The sequence below is a fragment of the Leptidea sinapis genome, chromosome 13 (assembly GCF_905404315.1).
Source record: "Leptidea sinapis chromosome 13, ilLepSina1.1, whole genome shotgun sequence".
NCBI classification, from domain to species: domain Eukaryota; kingdom Metazoa; phylum Arthropoda; class Insecta; order Lepidoptera; family Pieridae; genus Leptidea; species Leptidea sinapis.
Genome location: NC_066277.1, coordinates 7,233,883 through 7,252,709, shown reverse-complemented (window position 1 = coordinate 7,252,709; position 18,827 = coordinate 7,233,883). Strand labels below are relative to the sequence as shown.

At 38.5% G+C, this 18,827-nt stretch overlaps 1 protein-coding gene across 7 annotated transcripts in view; it reads right to left on the bottom strand.

Moving 5' to 3' along the window:
* Nucleotides 1-241: 241 nt before the first annotated feature.
* The window catches only part of LOC126967536 (protein fem-1 homolog CG6966), a 120,780-nt gene continuing 102,194 nt past the window's right edge, over nucleotides 242-18,827 (bottom strand). For all 7 annotated transcript variants that reach the window (XM_050812059.1, XM_050812054.1, XM_050812053.1 and 4 more), the window contains 8 exons: nucleotides 16,860-17,060; nucleotides 15,503-15,721; nucleotides 14,396-14,588; nucleotides 12,285-12,451; nucleotides 8,751-8,969; nucleotides 7,322-7,587; nucleotides 4,718-4,930; nucleotides 242-2,759 (listed from right to left, as the gene is read on the bottom strand). In XM_050812059.1, the coding sequence (XP_050668016.1) occupies nucleotides 2,511-2,759; nucleotides 4,718-4,930; nucleotides 7,322-7,587; nucleotides 8,751-8,969; nucleotides 12,285-12,451; nucleotides 14,396-14,588; nucleotides 15,503-15,721; nucleotides 16,860-17,060 (1,727 nt within the window). In that variant the 3' untranslated portion in view covers nucleotides 242-2,510. The remainder of the gene's footprint in view (nucleotides 2,760-4,717; nucleotides 4,931-7,321; nucleotides 7,588-8,750; nucleotides 8,970-12,284; nucleotides 12,452-14,395; nucleotides 14,589-15,502; nucleotides 15,722-16,859; nucleotides 17,061-18,827) is intronic.

The window sequence follows — 18,827 nt, the reverse complement described above, 5'->3', positions numbered from 1 at the left end:
TTGTAGTGCTTTCAGAATTTATGGGTTTTTCAAGAATCCTGAGCGGTACTGCATTGTAATGGGCAAGGCGTATCAATTGCCATCAGCTGAACGTCTTGATAGTCTGGTCCCTTATTTTCATTAAAAAAAAATCTCGGCTAGCTTAGATAGAAGCATATTGTGATATACCTGATAGAAGACTGGGATGGAGCTCCGGACTACCACTCTTCAAATTACGACATTGGAAAACAATAAAACCACAAACATTTTAAAGCATTTTATTAATTTCGTTATGAACTAGTACGTACTCACGTAGTTACAATCACTATAACTATACACGATATAATACGGGCGAGTAGTGTGTCGGAACTTCACAATAAATCTATGTCACCGTTCAATTCAGTACTAAATTTTATTTATCACTCTGTAAACTATACAATTTCATCACGACTAAATTCCTAATAATCTACCTACTTACATAGCTAACATTTCGCGTACTACAAATTGAAATAAGAAACATTCTGAATTAATTAAATCGGTTTGGTGTGAAACACGGCGCGGTTCGGATGTTTTTGTTTTAGCAATAAAAAAAAACAACTTTTCTACTAGAAAGGAGAAATAATAGTAGACAAAATCAGCAGATTTATTAAAAAAAAAAAAACTAAACATGCAAAATTGCACCTCATAGGCTTATCATATCGCAGAGGAAATTTAAAAACTGTAAAACGTAAACTGATAATTATTTTAAAGTGATAACCTTCACTTCTGGGATTAATTACACAAACAAAATTAGTAACCAAAATTTATGAACGATGCGGGATTAGAACCCACCACCTCTCGTGTTCCGTCCAAGTGCTCTTCCACTGAGCCAACCTTTCGAGTGACGTATCGTTCATAAATCTTGGCATGTTTGTTCAACTCTCAATGATAATTAGTTAATTATCTAAATGCAATTTTTTTTTCTTAGAAGCACAAAATAATGAATAAATTTGAAGGAGAAGGTAGTAAGAAGAGGAGAAGATAAGCTATGATATTAAAAGCCATATTTAATATGCACAGGAAGAAGAAATAAGTACCCCTACATGCAGTGATAAGACAGAGATGTAAAGTAATGTTGGTAATATCATAATCTACAAGATCCGTAAACTTAAACCCCCTTATTCATAATGGTCTGCTAACTTAAAACAGCCGCTAAGGAGTGTTTTTTCTCATTCTGACTTAGGTCAATAGAAGAAGACAGAGCGAGAATTAGGAATGCTTTAAGTTAGCAGACTATTATGAATAAGGGGGAAAATTTATATGATGATGAGTTTGATAACATCCTACACTAGGAATTGTCTTAAGCATGAGTTGAATCTTACTCAAGAAGATTGTCTATATTTTTCTAAAACGTGACTCAATGATACACAGACCAGTGGACATCAGTTGATTTTTTTTCCTGCCAACTATTGCCATAAACAGTACAGTAATTTTAACTTTAGTGCCTTGTGAGGCGTGACATTGTCAAATATTGATGTAGTAATTTATAAATAAGCTATATCGATTTAACACATTCAAAAGAAGCTTAATATTTCAATAAGTAATTTATTTCACCAATCACACTGGACAGAAAAAATATAACTTTCATATTTTATTTATCATTTATATTCGTCTAGTATCTGTTATATATTATAACAGCTGATTGTATATAAAATATGAAATAAAAATCATGATTATATTGATTGAAATGTTTTGAAAGTTATTGTGAAAGGTGAAATAATAATCTCTGTACAGCGAAACAACATCAAAATGGCATTAGAATTTATTTAACTATTTTTAATACGACAACATTAAAGTTACTTAAGAAAAATGAGGACTAGTAATGCATCGATAAAGTAACTTACCGTCAGGTCATATCAGACATTGCTAAAGCAAAAAGTATCAAATAACAATTATGAGACAAAGAATTGTAGAAAACAAAATCAATCAGAATATACAATAGATTAGATGATTTTACACAAAATAATAAAATATGAAACATTTTTAAAATCAATTTAAATATTTAAGTATCAGGCTATGATCTCTTACTTACAAATCAGATATATTAAAGAAAATTTCAATGTCGGCGGCACGTACAAATTCTTTTATACAAGTGCTTACATTTTAGCATAACCATGGCAACACTGGCACTAGTTAAAATGCAAAAACATACATAGATAAAAATAAAACTACGTCTAAAATAGAAAAAAAAAATAATCATAAGTTTGTGTTTGGTTACGCATGTCCACTTCAAAACACAGACTAAATACTTATTCTATCTCACACATGACGATCGTATATACCTATGGATATACATATCTGTGGAAATGTCAATGTCATCTTATGTCGTGTCAAAATGAGCTTTAGCACACAATCCGTGGCACAGCCTTTAAAAAAATATTGGCAATAATACATAATTTGTTGATCCATGAATGTCTAGACTTTCCACACATAAAATCACAGGATTTGGGCTGTGTTGTGGTTGCGATACAACATATATAAGCCACTATAGACTAATGAGTTATGATCGTAGAGTGTAAGCACTGTGGTACGACGTGTCTGTAGGGCAGGCGGTAGTTCTTCACTGTTCTGGCAGCGAGACATTTGAGCGTTGTGTATTGTAAGGGATTCACTATGGCGGCGAGGTTTTGTTGCGTCGACTTGAGGATCTCTTGCGGCGTTTGGCCCTCGTAGTTAACGGTGTCTATGTGCGCGCCGTGAGATAGGAGCTCCCGTACCACCTCCGCAGGACACGGGTTCAACTGTTTATTAAAAAAAAATTTAAAGAAATCAAATTTACATGAGTCTATCTTTCACTCGTCATCGTAATCGATCTATTTGCTGCAAATGAGCCCACGACTTTATTAAAAACAACTTACAAATGCTAACATAATTTGATTTTTGATTAAACAAGATATTTTTTTATTTAAAAGATGTACTACGTATCATGCAATTCACCTCATCCTAGTCTTAATATTTTATATTAATCTTCACCTTGATATCGTAACGTGATCTAGCAAAAAAACCTTCAAAAACAGCATGAATCGTTTCATATTGAGGGTTCTGTACTCAAGGAGTTGCCTTCACTTCCCCGGGGCATAAAAAGAAAAGCAAAGTCCCAGGCCCAATGGTGTCGTAAGAGGCTAAGGGTATTTACCAGGGGAGACTCCTTTGTACAGGATGCCGGCTACATTATTCAACGTCTCAGGGTGACAGGGTTCTTCAAGAATCCTATGCGGCACTGCATAGTAATAGGCAGGGCGTATCAATTACCACCAGCTGAACGTCCTGCTCGTCTTGTCCCTTTTTGTCATAAAAAGAAACTCAACGGAAACCCTTTTACTGACGGACGGGCGTCCCTTAAACCGCTATGGCTAGGCAACACAATTTGACATCTGGTATGCTGCTATATAAACAAAAATAAATAAAATGATGGCGAATTGCAAAAGCCCTGCAATTAAAAACAAAAAACTAAGTATTTATAAAAATACGTAAGGGTAAACATGTAATAGTTCAAGAAATATGGACTCTAGGGGACATACAATAAGGTGCATTTCAGATAGCATAGCGCTATAAACCTACATTTTTATTCACCTAGAAGTTGCCTATTTTTCTATCGCGTGACTCTTCTGATAGGGTTTTCTTCTTTACCTAAAACTGTACCTACCTAGTATAAGGTCATCTTATAAAAATAACTCACTTTTTTCTATAATATAAATAGGTATGTATCTAATTGTAATTGTAAATCAATATTTTCGTTGTGGAACCTACATTAGTTGCAGATAGTAACGTATGCCTTGGAACACCACGACATAGTCGAAATAGCATTTCAAATAGGTAGATACATAAAAGCTTGAATGGAACAATGACGCGAGCTAGACTTGCACACGTCTTCTTAGGTATTATATTAAAATTAATAAACAACTTTTCTGTGGTCAGCTTTTGGTCTTATTACGAAAAACGAAACACAACCATTGAACCTACTTAGGTAATAAATAGGTCATCATATGCTAGTATCATGAATGCTAATTTCATAATAATAAAACAATCACTTTAAATGAGTTTGTTTCAGTGTCTTTAGGAAGTTTAGGTACTTAAATTTGGATCGCAATGATCTTTAATTTGCCTTGTTTTTTTTTTGTTACTTTCTGTTTCTTATAATTTTTCTGTCAATTTTCAGGACAATCAGTGCGCGAAATTTAAGTGGAAAATGACTTAGGTAAGAAATTATAATTTAGTCAAATCATAATTTTGCACGGTGGCCATCTTGGATTTCAAAAATGATCCCAAATTCTTTCTTTGCACCCTCGAGTACGATATCCATATTGTTGAAATCATAATTTTGCACCGCGGCCATCTTGGATTTCAAAAATTATCCCAATTTCGTTCTCTGCACCCCAGAAAACCTTGGATATAGCTGGGAACGGCGTCTCCATCGTCTCGCTTTTTCGTTTCATAGAGTTTCAAAAAGCAACGATTCTAAAGAACTTCTTAATTTACATTTTAAAAATTGAAATGACTGATTTGGGGAAATGTCTATTCACTTACAACATTATTTGGCTGTTTGTGTGCGTGTTGGCGAGTGTAAGTACGTGACTCTCACGCACACATTAATTATAATGTTACTTTTATATTGACAGTAACTATGAATGAAACTATCGTTCTGAGCGTTATTATTCTATGGATATATATATATATATATATATATATATGTATATACCTTGCACACGAGGTGTAGCGGCGTGTTCCCGTCCGCGTCGCGCGCGTCCACGGCCGCTCCCAGCCGCAGCATGAGCGTCACGAGCGCGGGGCAGCACGCGCCCGCTCCGCTCGCTCCCAGCCACGCGCCGGCGCCCGCGCCCGAGCCGCTCGCGCGCGCGCGGCACACCTCCGACGAGCACGCCACGTGCAGCGCCGAGCGACCTTGACGCACCTGGCACACACATACACATTATAAAACAAACAATTCTGTTGTGTACATTTGAAAAATTATTTCACTGTTGGGAAGTTACACTATCCCCAGGTGACATTGGACCGCGTACTGGCAGTCCTCCGGGGAAAACAAGTTGTCATCGGGGCCGATACCAATACCCACTCGCCGCTCTGGCACAGTCGCCGTGAGCACTTCGAGGGAAGAGGCGCAGAGACAACCAGGAGGAGGATAGCGATGGAGAGCTTTATACTCTCAAGGGGGCTTCTCGTGCACAATAGGTGGGGGAACCGGATACCTTCAAAACGATTAACGGTTCCGCCAACATTGACGTTACACTGTCGACAAGAGGAGTCCCAATACTACAGTGGAAGGTCAGGGAAGAAGAGAGCACAAGCGACCATCAGCTCATAACGTTCTCCATCGCAAAGGACGACCCATCAGCCGCACGGCACCAGGGAGAGCTAGGGCCAGGGAGAGAGCCAACGAGGTACCGGGATCGAAGTGTAGACTGGGATCGGTTTTGTACAACACTCTCGTGGCGTGTAGGTAGGCTGGACTACCGAAAGCCAACACAAGAACTGTGCAAGCAGTTTGTCTCGACGCTCGATCGTACAGCTGGAGAGTGTTTAGGTGTAGATAAGGGGAAAAATCGGGTGCGGGGTCACAAATGGTGGTCAAGAAAACTTGATCATCTTCGTAGGGAGCACAACCGGTTGCGTCGGGAATCGTCTCTCGGCACGCGGGCGGTTTGGCAGAAGAAATCTGCAGAGGCCGCTTCCATCGAGCACGTGCGATATATAGGAAGTCTATGCTGAAAGCGGAGATCAACCACTTCTCGAAATTTGCCTACAGTGGGAATCACGATCCGTGGGGTATGGCGTACCGGGCCGGTACCGGCAGGGTGCGCCCGCCCGCGAACGTCATTAATGGATTGAAGCTTGCGCAAGGCTACGCTGTTGACATCCGCAGCGCTATGGGAGGGATACTGGCAGTGATATGTCCCGACGACGACCGGGCGGCTGATTCCGACTATCATGCACAGGTGCGCCTGGCGGCAGGCTGTGTGCCCAGTGGTAGAACGGTGGGCCCTCCCACAAAGGAACATACTGTAATGTACGGTAAGCATATAGAAGAGGGCGTGTTTCCCGATGTATGGAAGGAAGGCCGTTTGATATTACTGTACTGCCAAAGGGTGATGGGAGGCGACTGACCCAAAGGCGTATAGACCTATCACCCTCTTGTCAGTACTGGGTAAGGTGCTTGAGCAGTTGATTTGCGAATGTACTCTGGGTCTGTACAGTCGCATATCAACGAGACAACATGGTTTTATGAAAGGGAGGTCTACGATAACGGCCCTGAACGCTATTCAAGTAACAGTGAACACCAGCACACACAAGTACGTACACGCGATCACGTTGGACATATCGGGGGCTTTTGACAACGCGTGGTGGCCAATGGTACTGCTTAAGTATAAGCAGGGAGGCTGCCCACCCAACATCTACCGTTGTCAAAAGGGGACGGCACATGTCCATGTGGCGCGACGGACGAGATTCACGACCACGTGCTGTGGGATTGTAGCTTGTACGAGGAAGCTAGAGGCGAAATGCTGGACCATCTAACGAGGACAAAACCAGGACCAGTTTATTACGGTTGGTACCGTGTCAGGAGAGTATGGAGGGGTAAACCAAGACGGTGACGAAGACAGAGAAAGGAAGACCAAGAGAAGAAGAGGAGATTAGGAAGAAGGAGAGCCCGGCGACGAAGAAGCCGTATCTGTGGTCGGCCGCCCCCAGAAAGGGGGAGAGGGCCATCTAGGGACGCATAAAAAAAATGAGAACTTGTAGGGAGTCAAGAAAATGTGCCGGACCTCAAATCCGGTAAATCTACCGCTGTTTCGGTCGGTACCTAGGTCTTGATGACCGAAAGGTCGGTAAGACCATGGGAAGGAGGTGAGTTACTATCCCCAGGTGACATAGGCTATATTATTTAAAAAAAAAAATAAGAATCCTTCCTAAAACTCCAATAATGTAACCCAAGATGTAGAAAAATTACCTAAAATATTATTTACATCGCGTGCACTTCGAAAAGTATTTATGATTGAATATAATAATGTACTACGACTTTGCAGAACACATCATAATTTACAAAAAGTATCGATAGTCAAAGTTCCCGTCCGATTGTAGATAATGTTGAGACCCAGCCATGTGACGTCATAATAACGCGTAAAATTCTAATGCACGTGTCACACATTTAGTAATAAAATATTATTTGAAAATCAACAAAATATATTTTAATTTGTGTAAATACCAAAATCTATTATTTATGTCGTGTTTAAAGAACCTGCGTTGGATTGAGCTACTGTAAAATATTCAAAAAGCTCTGCACCCTTACCTTAATATCTAACTTGACAAGTGAATAGACTGATTTGTGTATGTTCTTAGAAACATCGTCATTGCATTCGGGCTCTTCCAGTAGCTTGGCCATCAGGGCTGCCAGGTGCAAAGCAATAATCAGCACTCGTTGTAGCGTCGTTAGGGTTGCCTCTCTATCCACGTTCACTTTGCAATCCAATATCTGCATGCCCCGTTCCACTTCGGACAGTGCTTTTTTAAACACCGGTTCTATGTCTTCGAAAGTCACGGGAGGTACAATTCGTCCTGTTAATAAGAGTTGGTATTAAATATCAAGAGAAAGAAATGTCGTCGTGTTATTTGATAGACAAGCTTATAAGAAAGTTATTATTAAAATATAGTAAGAACTTTTTTTGTGGGAAAAGTGCTTCTACTGAGAGGAAAAAAAACGAGAATCCATTAAGTTATGTTTAGTAAAATAAGTGTAGTAAGTTTTAATTTATGAAACATAACACAAAATATAATATATAATAATATATTAATACTTTTACTTTTCAATTTTAAATTAAATTAACCCAATTTAAACATGGTGTCACGAAAAAGACACCCACTCAGATAATATTTAGAAACGAGATTAGGGTAACCCGAACACTGATTTTCAGTGGGTAACCAAGGTTATTTACCAACCATATGTTATGTTATTCTACGCCAACTGCGCTTTCATGTTTATTTTGGGTTTCAACTTTTGTTCGTCTTGCTTCAAACGCTGTGCCAAAAGACGCATGCATTCTGTCTTTATGTCCAACCTCGATAAGTCGAGACGGATGCGGAAGTTGGAACTGTCAGTGTGGAACATTTACAAGCTTTTCGATAAAATTCAAAGTACTTTTCAGCCAACTGTACGGATGTTATTAAAAGTGTAATCTCGCAAATTCCAAGTAGTAAGTGTCATTATCAATAGTCGACAGTGACGTCAAGTCCAGCCATAAACTTCATAAAACAATAATGAAAAGTACCCCTAGTATACTGATGTCAGGTAGACGATCGTGTCTCATATCTTTAAACAAGCAATTCTTGGATGAGACGGCTCCAACGATTTAAATGAAATTTAGTATACAGGTAGTTTCGGGGGCTATAAATCGATCTAGCTAGGTTCCAATTTTAAAAAAAATGTAGTTTTATCCGTGTTTAAATGAGAAACAGCTTCAATAACATTAGAATGCAACGGTAAATTTCGCCACTATTTACAAGATTATATATAATAGCTCAGATGGGACATTGCATCATCGAATCCAGATGTCCTATGAGTGTTTTTTTGTTCAAGTTTTGTACATTCTTAAAAATCTGAGCACGGCTCGGTCGTCCAGAGTCCAGACATTGAAATATTAACGTAACAAGTTTCCCTCGCCGTTCCAACGCGCGGTGATAGTACAAGCCGCCATTTTGAATTAGTTTTTGTAATGGCGTACCTCTGAGCGGCGGCCTGGCCCGCTCGGCCAGCATGTAGGAGAACAGCTCCGCGAAGCTGTAGAGGCTGGACTGAGTGAGCGGCGACAGCGGCGGCAGCACGGCGCGCTGCATGTCGAGCGCGTGGTGCCACAGCTGGCGGCAGCGCGGGAAGCGGCCCGCGTCCGCGTACACGGCGCCGCGGTAGCGCACGTAGTACGACGTGTCGGGGTGCGCCGGCCCTGGGACGTGACACTTATTGAAACTCAAAAACTACCACCCATTACAAAAATAATGCCGCAGACCTGAGAAGAACGGGCGCAACAAACTCGGCAGGCTCTTTTTATTTCATCAAAAAATATGTTTACAAATTAATATTGTACAATTAGACTTATAATTTAACAGCCTGAGGGCGGTCATTTTTAACAAATGACATCATGTATAGTTAAAATTAATATCAAGAATGGGTCCCATACAGGTTAAATATAAGAAAATATTTATTTATGCAACTGTTGTGTACCTTTGGATACGTTGATACCTAATTATTAACAATTGTATACAATACTTTATCTACACCCATAACATGAATCCTCTATAAAAGATTCTGAAACAGTTAGATTGCTGCTAACATTAAAAAAGCCAGCCCTAGTAACCATTACATCATCCAAAAGAGTGTTGTAATGTTGTTCTGAATTTCATTACAACACTCGATTAGATGATGTAATGCTTATTAGGACATTGGGTGTTTTAATGTTGGCAATAAGCTAACTGTTTTAGAATCTTTAATAGAGGATTTAAAGAATGGGTGTAGATAAAATTATAGACACAACTTATACATAGTTATCACAATATTGACAAGTATCTGAAAAGAGTACAATATTTTTCTTATATGTATCTTTAATTTACCAATAATTGAAAGATGAAGTGAAATGATTTATTTGTATGAATCGTGGTAACATAGTTGTTAACAATTAATTAGTGTACAGCACAATTCGCCAATATATCGGCATACAAATATTTGATTGTCAATATTGGAATATCATATTTAATTTATACTTATACGTTCTTAATGCACATTACATAGCTTTAATTCAATGATATAATATAAAATAAACATTAGTTTGTAGGTACCTCTCAAAAATTACATTTGAATACTATTATTTTTGGCTAAAGAATTCTTTTAAACTATAAAAGCATTTATCTATTAGCCATAATTTTAATTTTTTATGCATTAATGTTTTAGGCATCTCTCTAATATTCTTTGGAAGGTGGTTAAATACCCTAATACACACAACATTTGCGTTATTTTGATGAAGCGCTGTTCTACAGTATGGCATCAGAAGGCGAGTTGGATCTCTTAATCCTAATATGAAATAATGAACATACAAATTTCTAATATATATAGACCAGTAAGCGTTAACAGACGGTGCTTTTTGAATAATGATCTACACGATTCTAGAGGACTGACATTGCATAAAGCTCTTATACATTTTTTTTGTGCCCGAAAAACATTTGAAATATTAGTGGAGTTTCCCCATAGTATTAACCCGTACCGTAAAACTGACGCAATATAACCGTGGTATGCAGTAAGTGCAGCATTAAAGGATACAGTTTGTCTGAGCCTTCTTAAAGCGAAAACGAACCTACATATTTTGCCTGCCACTGTATCACATTGAGCTTTCCAGTTACAATTGCAATCTAATATAAGGCCTAAAAATTTTATTGTGTTTTCATTAATCGTTTGGTCACTGTGTGTTATATTTAGAGATTTATGTATTGTTTTATAATTAGAAAATTGTATATTTTTAGTTTTTGTCAATATAGTTTCTAAATTTTTATTAATAGTCATATTATAATTATTTATCGCTTTATGCTCGTCAGGAATAATTATGGATATGTCATCTGCAAATAATACACAGTTATAGTCAACCACATCGGGTAAACATATCAACTTCTAAAAGATATAAGTGATATTGTACAAGTTAATAGCTCTTCTAAAATAAGTATTATTTGCATAGTTGGTATGACACATATTATACAATAATGCTGAGCTTGTATCAAAACACATATGCATCTGTTATTCTCATTTTTATATAACCGAATTAAACATTTAATATTAAGTTATCCAAAACGGCAAATATATTATCGTACCACAAAAATACATTAGAAAACAAAATTTTATAAACGATGCGGGCCTGGAACCCACGATCCCTCAAGTTCCGTTTGCTCTTCCAACTGACCCAGCCGTTCGAGTGACGTATCGTCATAAAATCTTGTATGCTTTGTTCAACTTTCAAGTTGTGGCTTCATCTACACTCTACAGGATCTACTTTTGAGGAGGTTATCAACTGTTCTCAGTTATCAACCTGAGTGCGAGTGGCACGGAACGCGAGAGGTCGTGGGTTCGAATCCCGCATCATTTATAAAATTTTGTTTTCAAATTTTATTTGTGTATTTAATCCCAGGTGTGATTGTTATCACTTTAAAAAAACATAACAAATTGTTTATATCGACATTGTTCCAACGACAGCACCGATTCACACAATCGAGCACTTTCAAAAGTACTGCTTTCGCGTGATACGTGCAATCGATACCAACTCAGTGGCAGAAAATTCAAGTGATTTTTCTTTTAGTTGGTATTGATCAAATTTCCTTTTAATTTTCCTGCACTGCTTTAATTGACTTTTTAGTATGAATATTAGGTGGACAATCAGATCTTTTTCTGTCACAAACAAAGGTTTTATAGAACCTATCAAAAGCTCGGAACACAAACATTGGACAAATACGAAACGGATGAAGAACTTCATTATTTACATTTGGCTCCATATATTAAAACTTGCAATATATTTTCTAATAAGTCTTACACTTATAATCAGAAATTCGAGAAAATAAAATATTATGAATATTATTTCCAATAAGGATTTTCCAAAGAGGGTAAGAATGACTATAGCATAAGTCACCTGACTCCAATGGCTACGTTTTCTTTTTTTTTTATGAAAATACGGGACGAGACAAGCAGGATTCAGCTGATGGAAATTGATACGCCCTGCCCAATACAATGCAGTGCCGCTGAGGATTCTTGAAAAACCCCAAAAAATCTGAGCGGAAAATTTATTGAATTAGGCGTTAATTTGCGGAAATCCATAATTATACCAATGATTTAAGTTTTCTTTAGTGTTAATTCCGACAATATTTGTTTTTAAAAAAACTCGTCACGTGTTTCGACTCTTCACGAGGCATTCTCAGGACGTGTTGTCTCGCCAAAATCTGTCTCGTGCCAGATTTTGGCGGAATTAACATTAAAGAAAACTTAAATCATTTGTATAATTCTGAGAGGCACTACAACTGCGCTCGTCGCCTCGAGACATGAGATGTTAAGTCTCATTTGCCCAGTAATTTCACTAGCTACGGCACCCTTCAAACCGAAATGCTTACACATTGCTGCTTCACGGCAGAAATAGGTGCCGTTGTGGTAATCATAATCTAGGCGGAAAAGGAGCCTCCCACTGGTTCTTTTTGCAATTCTGTCACATCACATAAAAACAAATAGAACAAACCTAATATTCTCTCTCTAATGACTAGGGCTTGCATTCTCATTGCGTCAGGGTCTGCCAGCAACTCCTCCAGTTGCTGCAGGTTGCTGGGTTCTACTGCGAAGTCGTAAGCCTCTATTCGTGGCATGTCTTTTGGTTTTGGTATCGGCTCACCGCCATCTGTCGGGAATCTGGAAAAAGTAATACTATAATCAATCCCACGTAGAATGGTATTCATAAAAAAATTATTTGTACCATAATTTATTTTTTTATTTATTAATTTAAAGTAGTTTCTCATACTTTTGCAAAACATGTTGCATGTTTTTATGAATCCATAAACGCGTCACAGTGAAACGTGTCCGTGTTTAAGTAGTTAACAATAAATAATAAACCGATTTGGATGAAATTGACCACACTTTTGGGTTTTGGGGTTGAAAAGCCAAATTAGCCAGGATTCATCTCTGGGAAAACGTGACCCAGGTCTTTTTATTTTATTTGTGTTCACCCGCGCCTTGGCGTGCGTGGAATGCCACTATGGATTAGCATAGCGTTCTATTATATAACAGGTATCTATTATGGAATGGAATAACATAAAATGAGTTATGTTACAAAACCTTTAACATGACATCTCTTTCAGATATAGAAATAGCGAACCGTCACGGCCATAACTGCCTCATAATCGCCTGCTACATTCAAGACAAGAATAGGTTCATATTATAAATGTTAGTGAAACATTCTTAAACTATTTTAGTGAATTATTTATGGATCGCAAAATGGTTTAAAGCGTTGGAGGCCTAATCGCTCATAAATTTTGGTAGTACTGTTTTGCGTTTCTTGATACTTTTGTGTTTGTAAGTGCTCCACTACTTCGATCCGATCCGATAAATCCGATAATAATGAACGGAAAATTAAAACAGTCCGACACAGAATATTAATTATTGTAAGTTATGGAGGAACAAATACTCTCTAAATAACAAAACCTCTTTTTTTACTCAGGATTTTTAGTTGAAGAAGCTGCAATGTCCTAATTGCAGAGACTTTTGTCTCGCGCGCGATATCACGATAGAAATACTACTAATAATAATAACAGCACGCAATTCAATTTTAACCATTTTAGACAACACACGCCGACTAACTGAACCTTAAATCATTTATACGTTTAAATATACATTCCACCTTCGCACGACACGCCACAAATTAGGATATCATCCCCACCATCTGGATGTGTGGCGGTTCTCCACAGTGCGGTTTTCAAGGAGCTTTCTTCCTCGTACTACAAAGCTGTGGAATGAGCTTCCTTGTGCGGTGTTTCCGGGACGATACGACATGGGTACCTTCAAAAAAAGCGCGTACACCTTCCTTAAAGGCTGGCAACGCTCTTGTGATTCCTCTGGTGTTGCAAGAGAATGTGGGCGGCGGTGATCACTTAAGACCAGGTGACCCGTACGCTCGTTTGCCCTCCTATTCCATAAAAAAAAGAAGATAGACTGTGCCAGTTGTGAAAACGTCCATAATAATGACGTCGCGATGGACCGATCAAATTAAGTCTGTTGTAGGGTACCAGGCTATCGGCCAGCAGGGAAAAGTGGCGAATGCTCGTGAGGCGAATCATATCTGCCTTAAGGCGACACTAAACGCCAGCGACCTTGAGCGATATGAGTTCACGGCTGCCGGCCCGCCATCTATGTAACAAAGTCAATATTTTCAAATTCTTGGGTGGAAAACAGTTTATATGCTTACAATCCTCGTTATTCACTACTAATCTGAATAAATGAACCTACACAAAAAAGCACAAGCTATAAGAATAACTTTTCTGCGAGAAGTACCAAAAAAAATGCGTCACGCCATGGCAAAAATCTTGTATAACTTCAAAGAAAAGTGGTAGTTCCAAACTAAGTTACTAAGTTAACTATAAACAATAGCAAGCATAAGCAACCTACAAATAAGACTTAAGGATATGTGTAACAGGATTAAATATTGTTCATAGCTCGAAATGCTATACTTTCACCACAAAACTTGTCTAAAAACACCATGTTTGCGTGTTTTCTGCTTACTCTTCGCCTTAAAAGATGTTACTTCGCGATGACCATTCTGCCAAGAGTGTCACGAAGAAGAAGAATCCATTGACAAATCACCTGTCCTCCATTGCTCGTTTCCACAAGGCCAGTGCTCCGACCATGTCGCGTCGCTTGTCCACGTAGGTTGCGCCGAGCAGCTCCAGAGCGTCAATCCGCTGCTGCCGCGACACCAGTCCGTTCTGCGCGCTGATGAGGTGCTGCACGATGTGAGTGTTGCCCGTCACCGATGCGGCCAGCAGGGGGGTCATACCTGGGACACGACGCACTTGATTGTTAGGCTGACATCTATTGAGAGAACTGTACTCATGTAAAACTTAACTGAGTGTAGCTTAAACTTTGTTAACCTATTTCTGCCGTGAAGCAGTAACTAGTGAAATTACTTAATGAGACTTGACATCTTATGTCACAAGGTGACTGGTGCAGTTGTAGTGCCGCTCAGAATTTTTGGGTATTTCAAGAATCCTGAGGCACTGCATTGTAATGGGCAGGGCGTATCAATTACCATCAGCTGAACGTCCTGCTCGTCTCGACCCTAATTTTCATAAAAAAAAACACCTTTTTGTCTTAGCTTAATCTCAGCATAATTTTAGATGGCAAATGACAATAAAATCGTAATCGAAGATTACGCTAAGCTAATACTCAGCTAACTTTTAGGTAAGTCTGAGCAAAGTCTAAGTACGTTCTAAATATTAGCGTTATATTAGCGTTATCAGCGTTAGAGTGTTGGAGATACTACTGCAACACCTAGCTTCCCGACAAAACTCGGTGTCTGTTGCTTTTCCCGTGGCTATGGAGAATAGCACGAAATGCGTCAAATTACTTCAAACTTTTTGAGCATAATATATTTTTATTTTTGCAATAAACTCGAGCGGGTAATTTTGAAGTTGCGGTAGCTTTTGGTTCCACATTATTAACTTATTGCACATGGCACGAAATCGTAGTCGAGTAGTTCAGTTTAACCCTAAGAAGACACAAGTTAAGAGTTAAATATTAAGTTACCCTTTGTCGTATCCCCTACACTCGCTCGATCCACAACTACCACAGCTTATAAATTATGAAGTAAATTGGAATTCCTAACTTCTTCACAAGTAAAGAAAATTTCGTTAAAAGATTATTTTATAGAGAAATGTTCAGGTCAAGGTAGTATGGCCTTAATAAGCTTACCATAAGAGTCAACATCCATTGTGGCTCCGTGCACCAGTAGCATTTTCAGTATGTGTAGAGAACCGCTTTCAGCACAGTCGTGCAGCGCCGTGTTCCCTTTGACACTCTTTCTGTTCACATCGGCGTTCAGCGATAGTAGATACTTGGCGATTCTGATGTGACCCTTGTAGCAGGCGATCATGAGGCAGGTATGGCCGTGACGGTTCGCTATTTCAATATCTGGAAGAGATCGTCGACTAAATAAAAATTGCTGCACTAAATCATGCTAAAGATTTTGAAACAAAACTCACATTTTGTTATTCCATTCTGTTTGACATACCTTATGTAAATTAAGTATTATACCATGGATCCATAGTGGAGTTCCACGTACGCCAAGGCGCGGGTGAACACAAATAAAATAATAGGACCTAGGTTACTCACCCACCTCTGCTCAGTGTTTAAACTCAGAAAAAAGCGTTTTCCCAGAGATGAAATCTGACTAATTTAGCTTTTCACCCCCAAAACCCCCAAAAAGTGTGGTAAATTTCATTCCAATCGGTTTCCGATTTCAATAGAAGACAGAAATATATAGGTAAGTAGTACATAATATTGATGCAAAAGTTACGTCAAATTGGTGTAAAGGAATCTCTGGACTTATGACTCATACACTAAATTCGATTATGATATAACTTACTGCTAAATAAACAACGTGTTTGCAAGCTTATTCACTCTAGTTTATTGTTTACTACTTAAACACGGGCATGCTTCACTGTGACCATTTATAGATTCATAAAAACATGCAACATGAATACAATGTTTTGCAAAAGTTTGAGAACTATTGGTAAAGATTTTTTGGATGTTTCCTATTTTGGACTGGGCGCAATTTTCTATTCTTTTTTCTTGTAATTTTTTTATGGCAAATTATAGTGCAGACACAACGACCCTAGACAACAGACGTATTGTCACCTGAGAAGCTAATCTAATGACAGTTGTCACTTACGCCGTCTATAACAAAATTGTCACCGAGCAACACAGTTCGCACACAAATTGATACTTCATCAGTGATCAACGACCAAATCGCCTCGCATTAAGTTCTCGGTGTAAGCCACGCATAAATCCTTTTCCTACACACGCCGAGATTAAGTAACACGCACCTTAGCACCAGGAGTTCCTAGAGGTTTAGCGGGGGCCCCCGGCTGCAGACCATCGCACCTTGGAATCTCAGGTACGTCGGCCTATTATTTAGCCATAACTGATTTGCAATTTTAATAATGTTTTCCTACGCACGCGCTAATACAGGAACAAACGAATTAATATCTACTTATTAACTATTTAATACTTGTTAACGCTTAAAAGTGTCAATTTAATTGTAGCTTACCGGCGCCGTTCTCCACAAGGAACTTGACAATGTCGTAGTGGCCATCGAAGCAGGCGGCCCTCAGCGGAGTGCTGTGTGTCCGAGTGGTGGAGTTGACATTGGCACCAGCTCGCACCAGCAGCCTCACCAGCGGCAGGTGCCCCGCGGCGGCCGCGCACCAAAGCGGCGGAGCGCCCTCTATCGTCTCACCGTCGAATGTCACTGAAATTGCATCACAAGACCACATATTACAAATGAAGGATATATATTTTGGTATACAGTATTATTTCTTGGAAACAATACAGACACATCACAAGTTACAATAAAAGTAATCAGTAAGATCAATTACAATATAGATTTTTTTCAAGATACTTTAACAGAAACGACATTACTGGGCTTTATTTATAACAGATCAACATAAGGATGAAGATGACATGAGATGATATATTTTTAGCTGATAGTTAAATGCTGCAGTAAGAAAACAGGAACCTACAGGTACAGCAACCTACAAGGTAAGACCGGTATGACCTAAATTCTGCCACCGAAATTCACCTTCGCACCACACGCCACAAACTTAGAGAGTATTTGCATAATCTGGTCTGGCGCATGCCAGTATCAGCTCAATCCATTTACACCGCGTGCAACGCAAACCTGCTCGAATCGTAGGGGATCTAGTGCTTTTTGACCGGCGTCTCACCTGGCGTTCCGTCGAGATGTCGCATTATGAGTCTTCTACTACCCCATCTATCAAGACGAAGAAATATATAATAATACTAGCTGACCCGACAGACGTTGTTCTGTATATAATAAATAAAATAATGTTTTTATATGAATTTGTCAATAATATATCATAACATCAAAAATTACTTCGTAAAATATGTACCCTGCTGTCGTAATGAAATTGTTTCACAGCAGAACTGTCAAACCATGCGTCAATAAATTCTCTCATAGAAATGATGTATGGACACATCAAAGGAAAAATAAATTTGTTGTTTTTATTTAATTTAGCAGCATTTTCCTATTTATTCACCTTTTAAATCTTCTCTTGACTTCCACAAATAATTCAAGACCAAAATTAGCCAAATCGGTCAAGCCGTTCTCGAGTTTTAGCGAGACTAACGAACAGCAATTCATTTTTATATATATAGATTAACGCAAACTCGAATTCACTGAATAATTGTGTTGGCTTTTAAATGAACAAAAACTACCGAATACCAAAGGAGATGAATTTTAAAGTATTCAAATAGCAAAAAATCTTTATGGACCATAGAACTATTTCCTACAAAGCTCTTCAGTATATCCAAAAGTAGAAAATGAAGCTTATATTTCGGATACAGAACAGATGACACTAAAAAGAAAACAAACCCAGAAAGATTTGCTGAACAACATAGCTACATGGTCCTCGGATAACCATCTTATAATAACATTATTGTCATAACCATTCCAACGGGCTCACGTTTGTTTGGTTTTCAAATTTAGGTACGAAATGGGATTTGGCTCGCACTGGTTGGTTTCTAGGCTGCTTTTTGGCATATGTTTAAAAAGGGCACTTCTCAAGAGTAATTTAGTGCCTTATACATGTAGTTTGACGACTTTGAGGCCCACTTGTTTGTAGATGATACCAGTCGGCAATAGAGTTTTATTTTCAGCACTGGAGTTTTATAAACATTAACGTGGTTTTTTTACTCCACGGCCCGACAGTTAAACGACGGTTCTTTTTCCTATCAGATATATCTAGATGCGAATTAGAGCTAAGAAAGAAGAAATCATTGCCCCACTTTTGTCGATGTAATTAATGTTAATTATAATAACTTTGACAGTTCGCTGATCCGTAAATTGAGATCAAGCAACACTTTGTTGCACGCAACTCGTGTGTGCTGAGAATAGAAACTGACAGTCCGAATAATAATCTAAAGTTGACTGACTGAATACTGGGTTAAATAATAATACTGTTCAATGTAAAATTTCAGTCCCATTCAAAAACCTGTT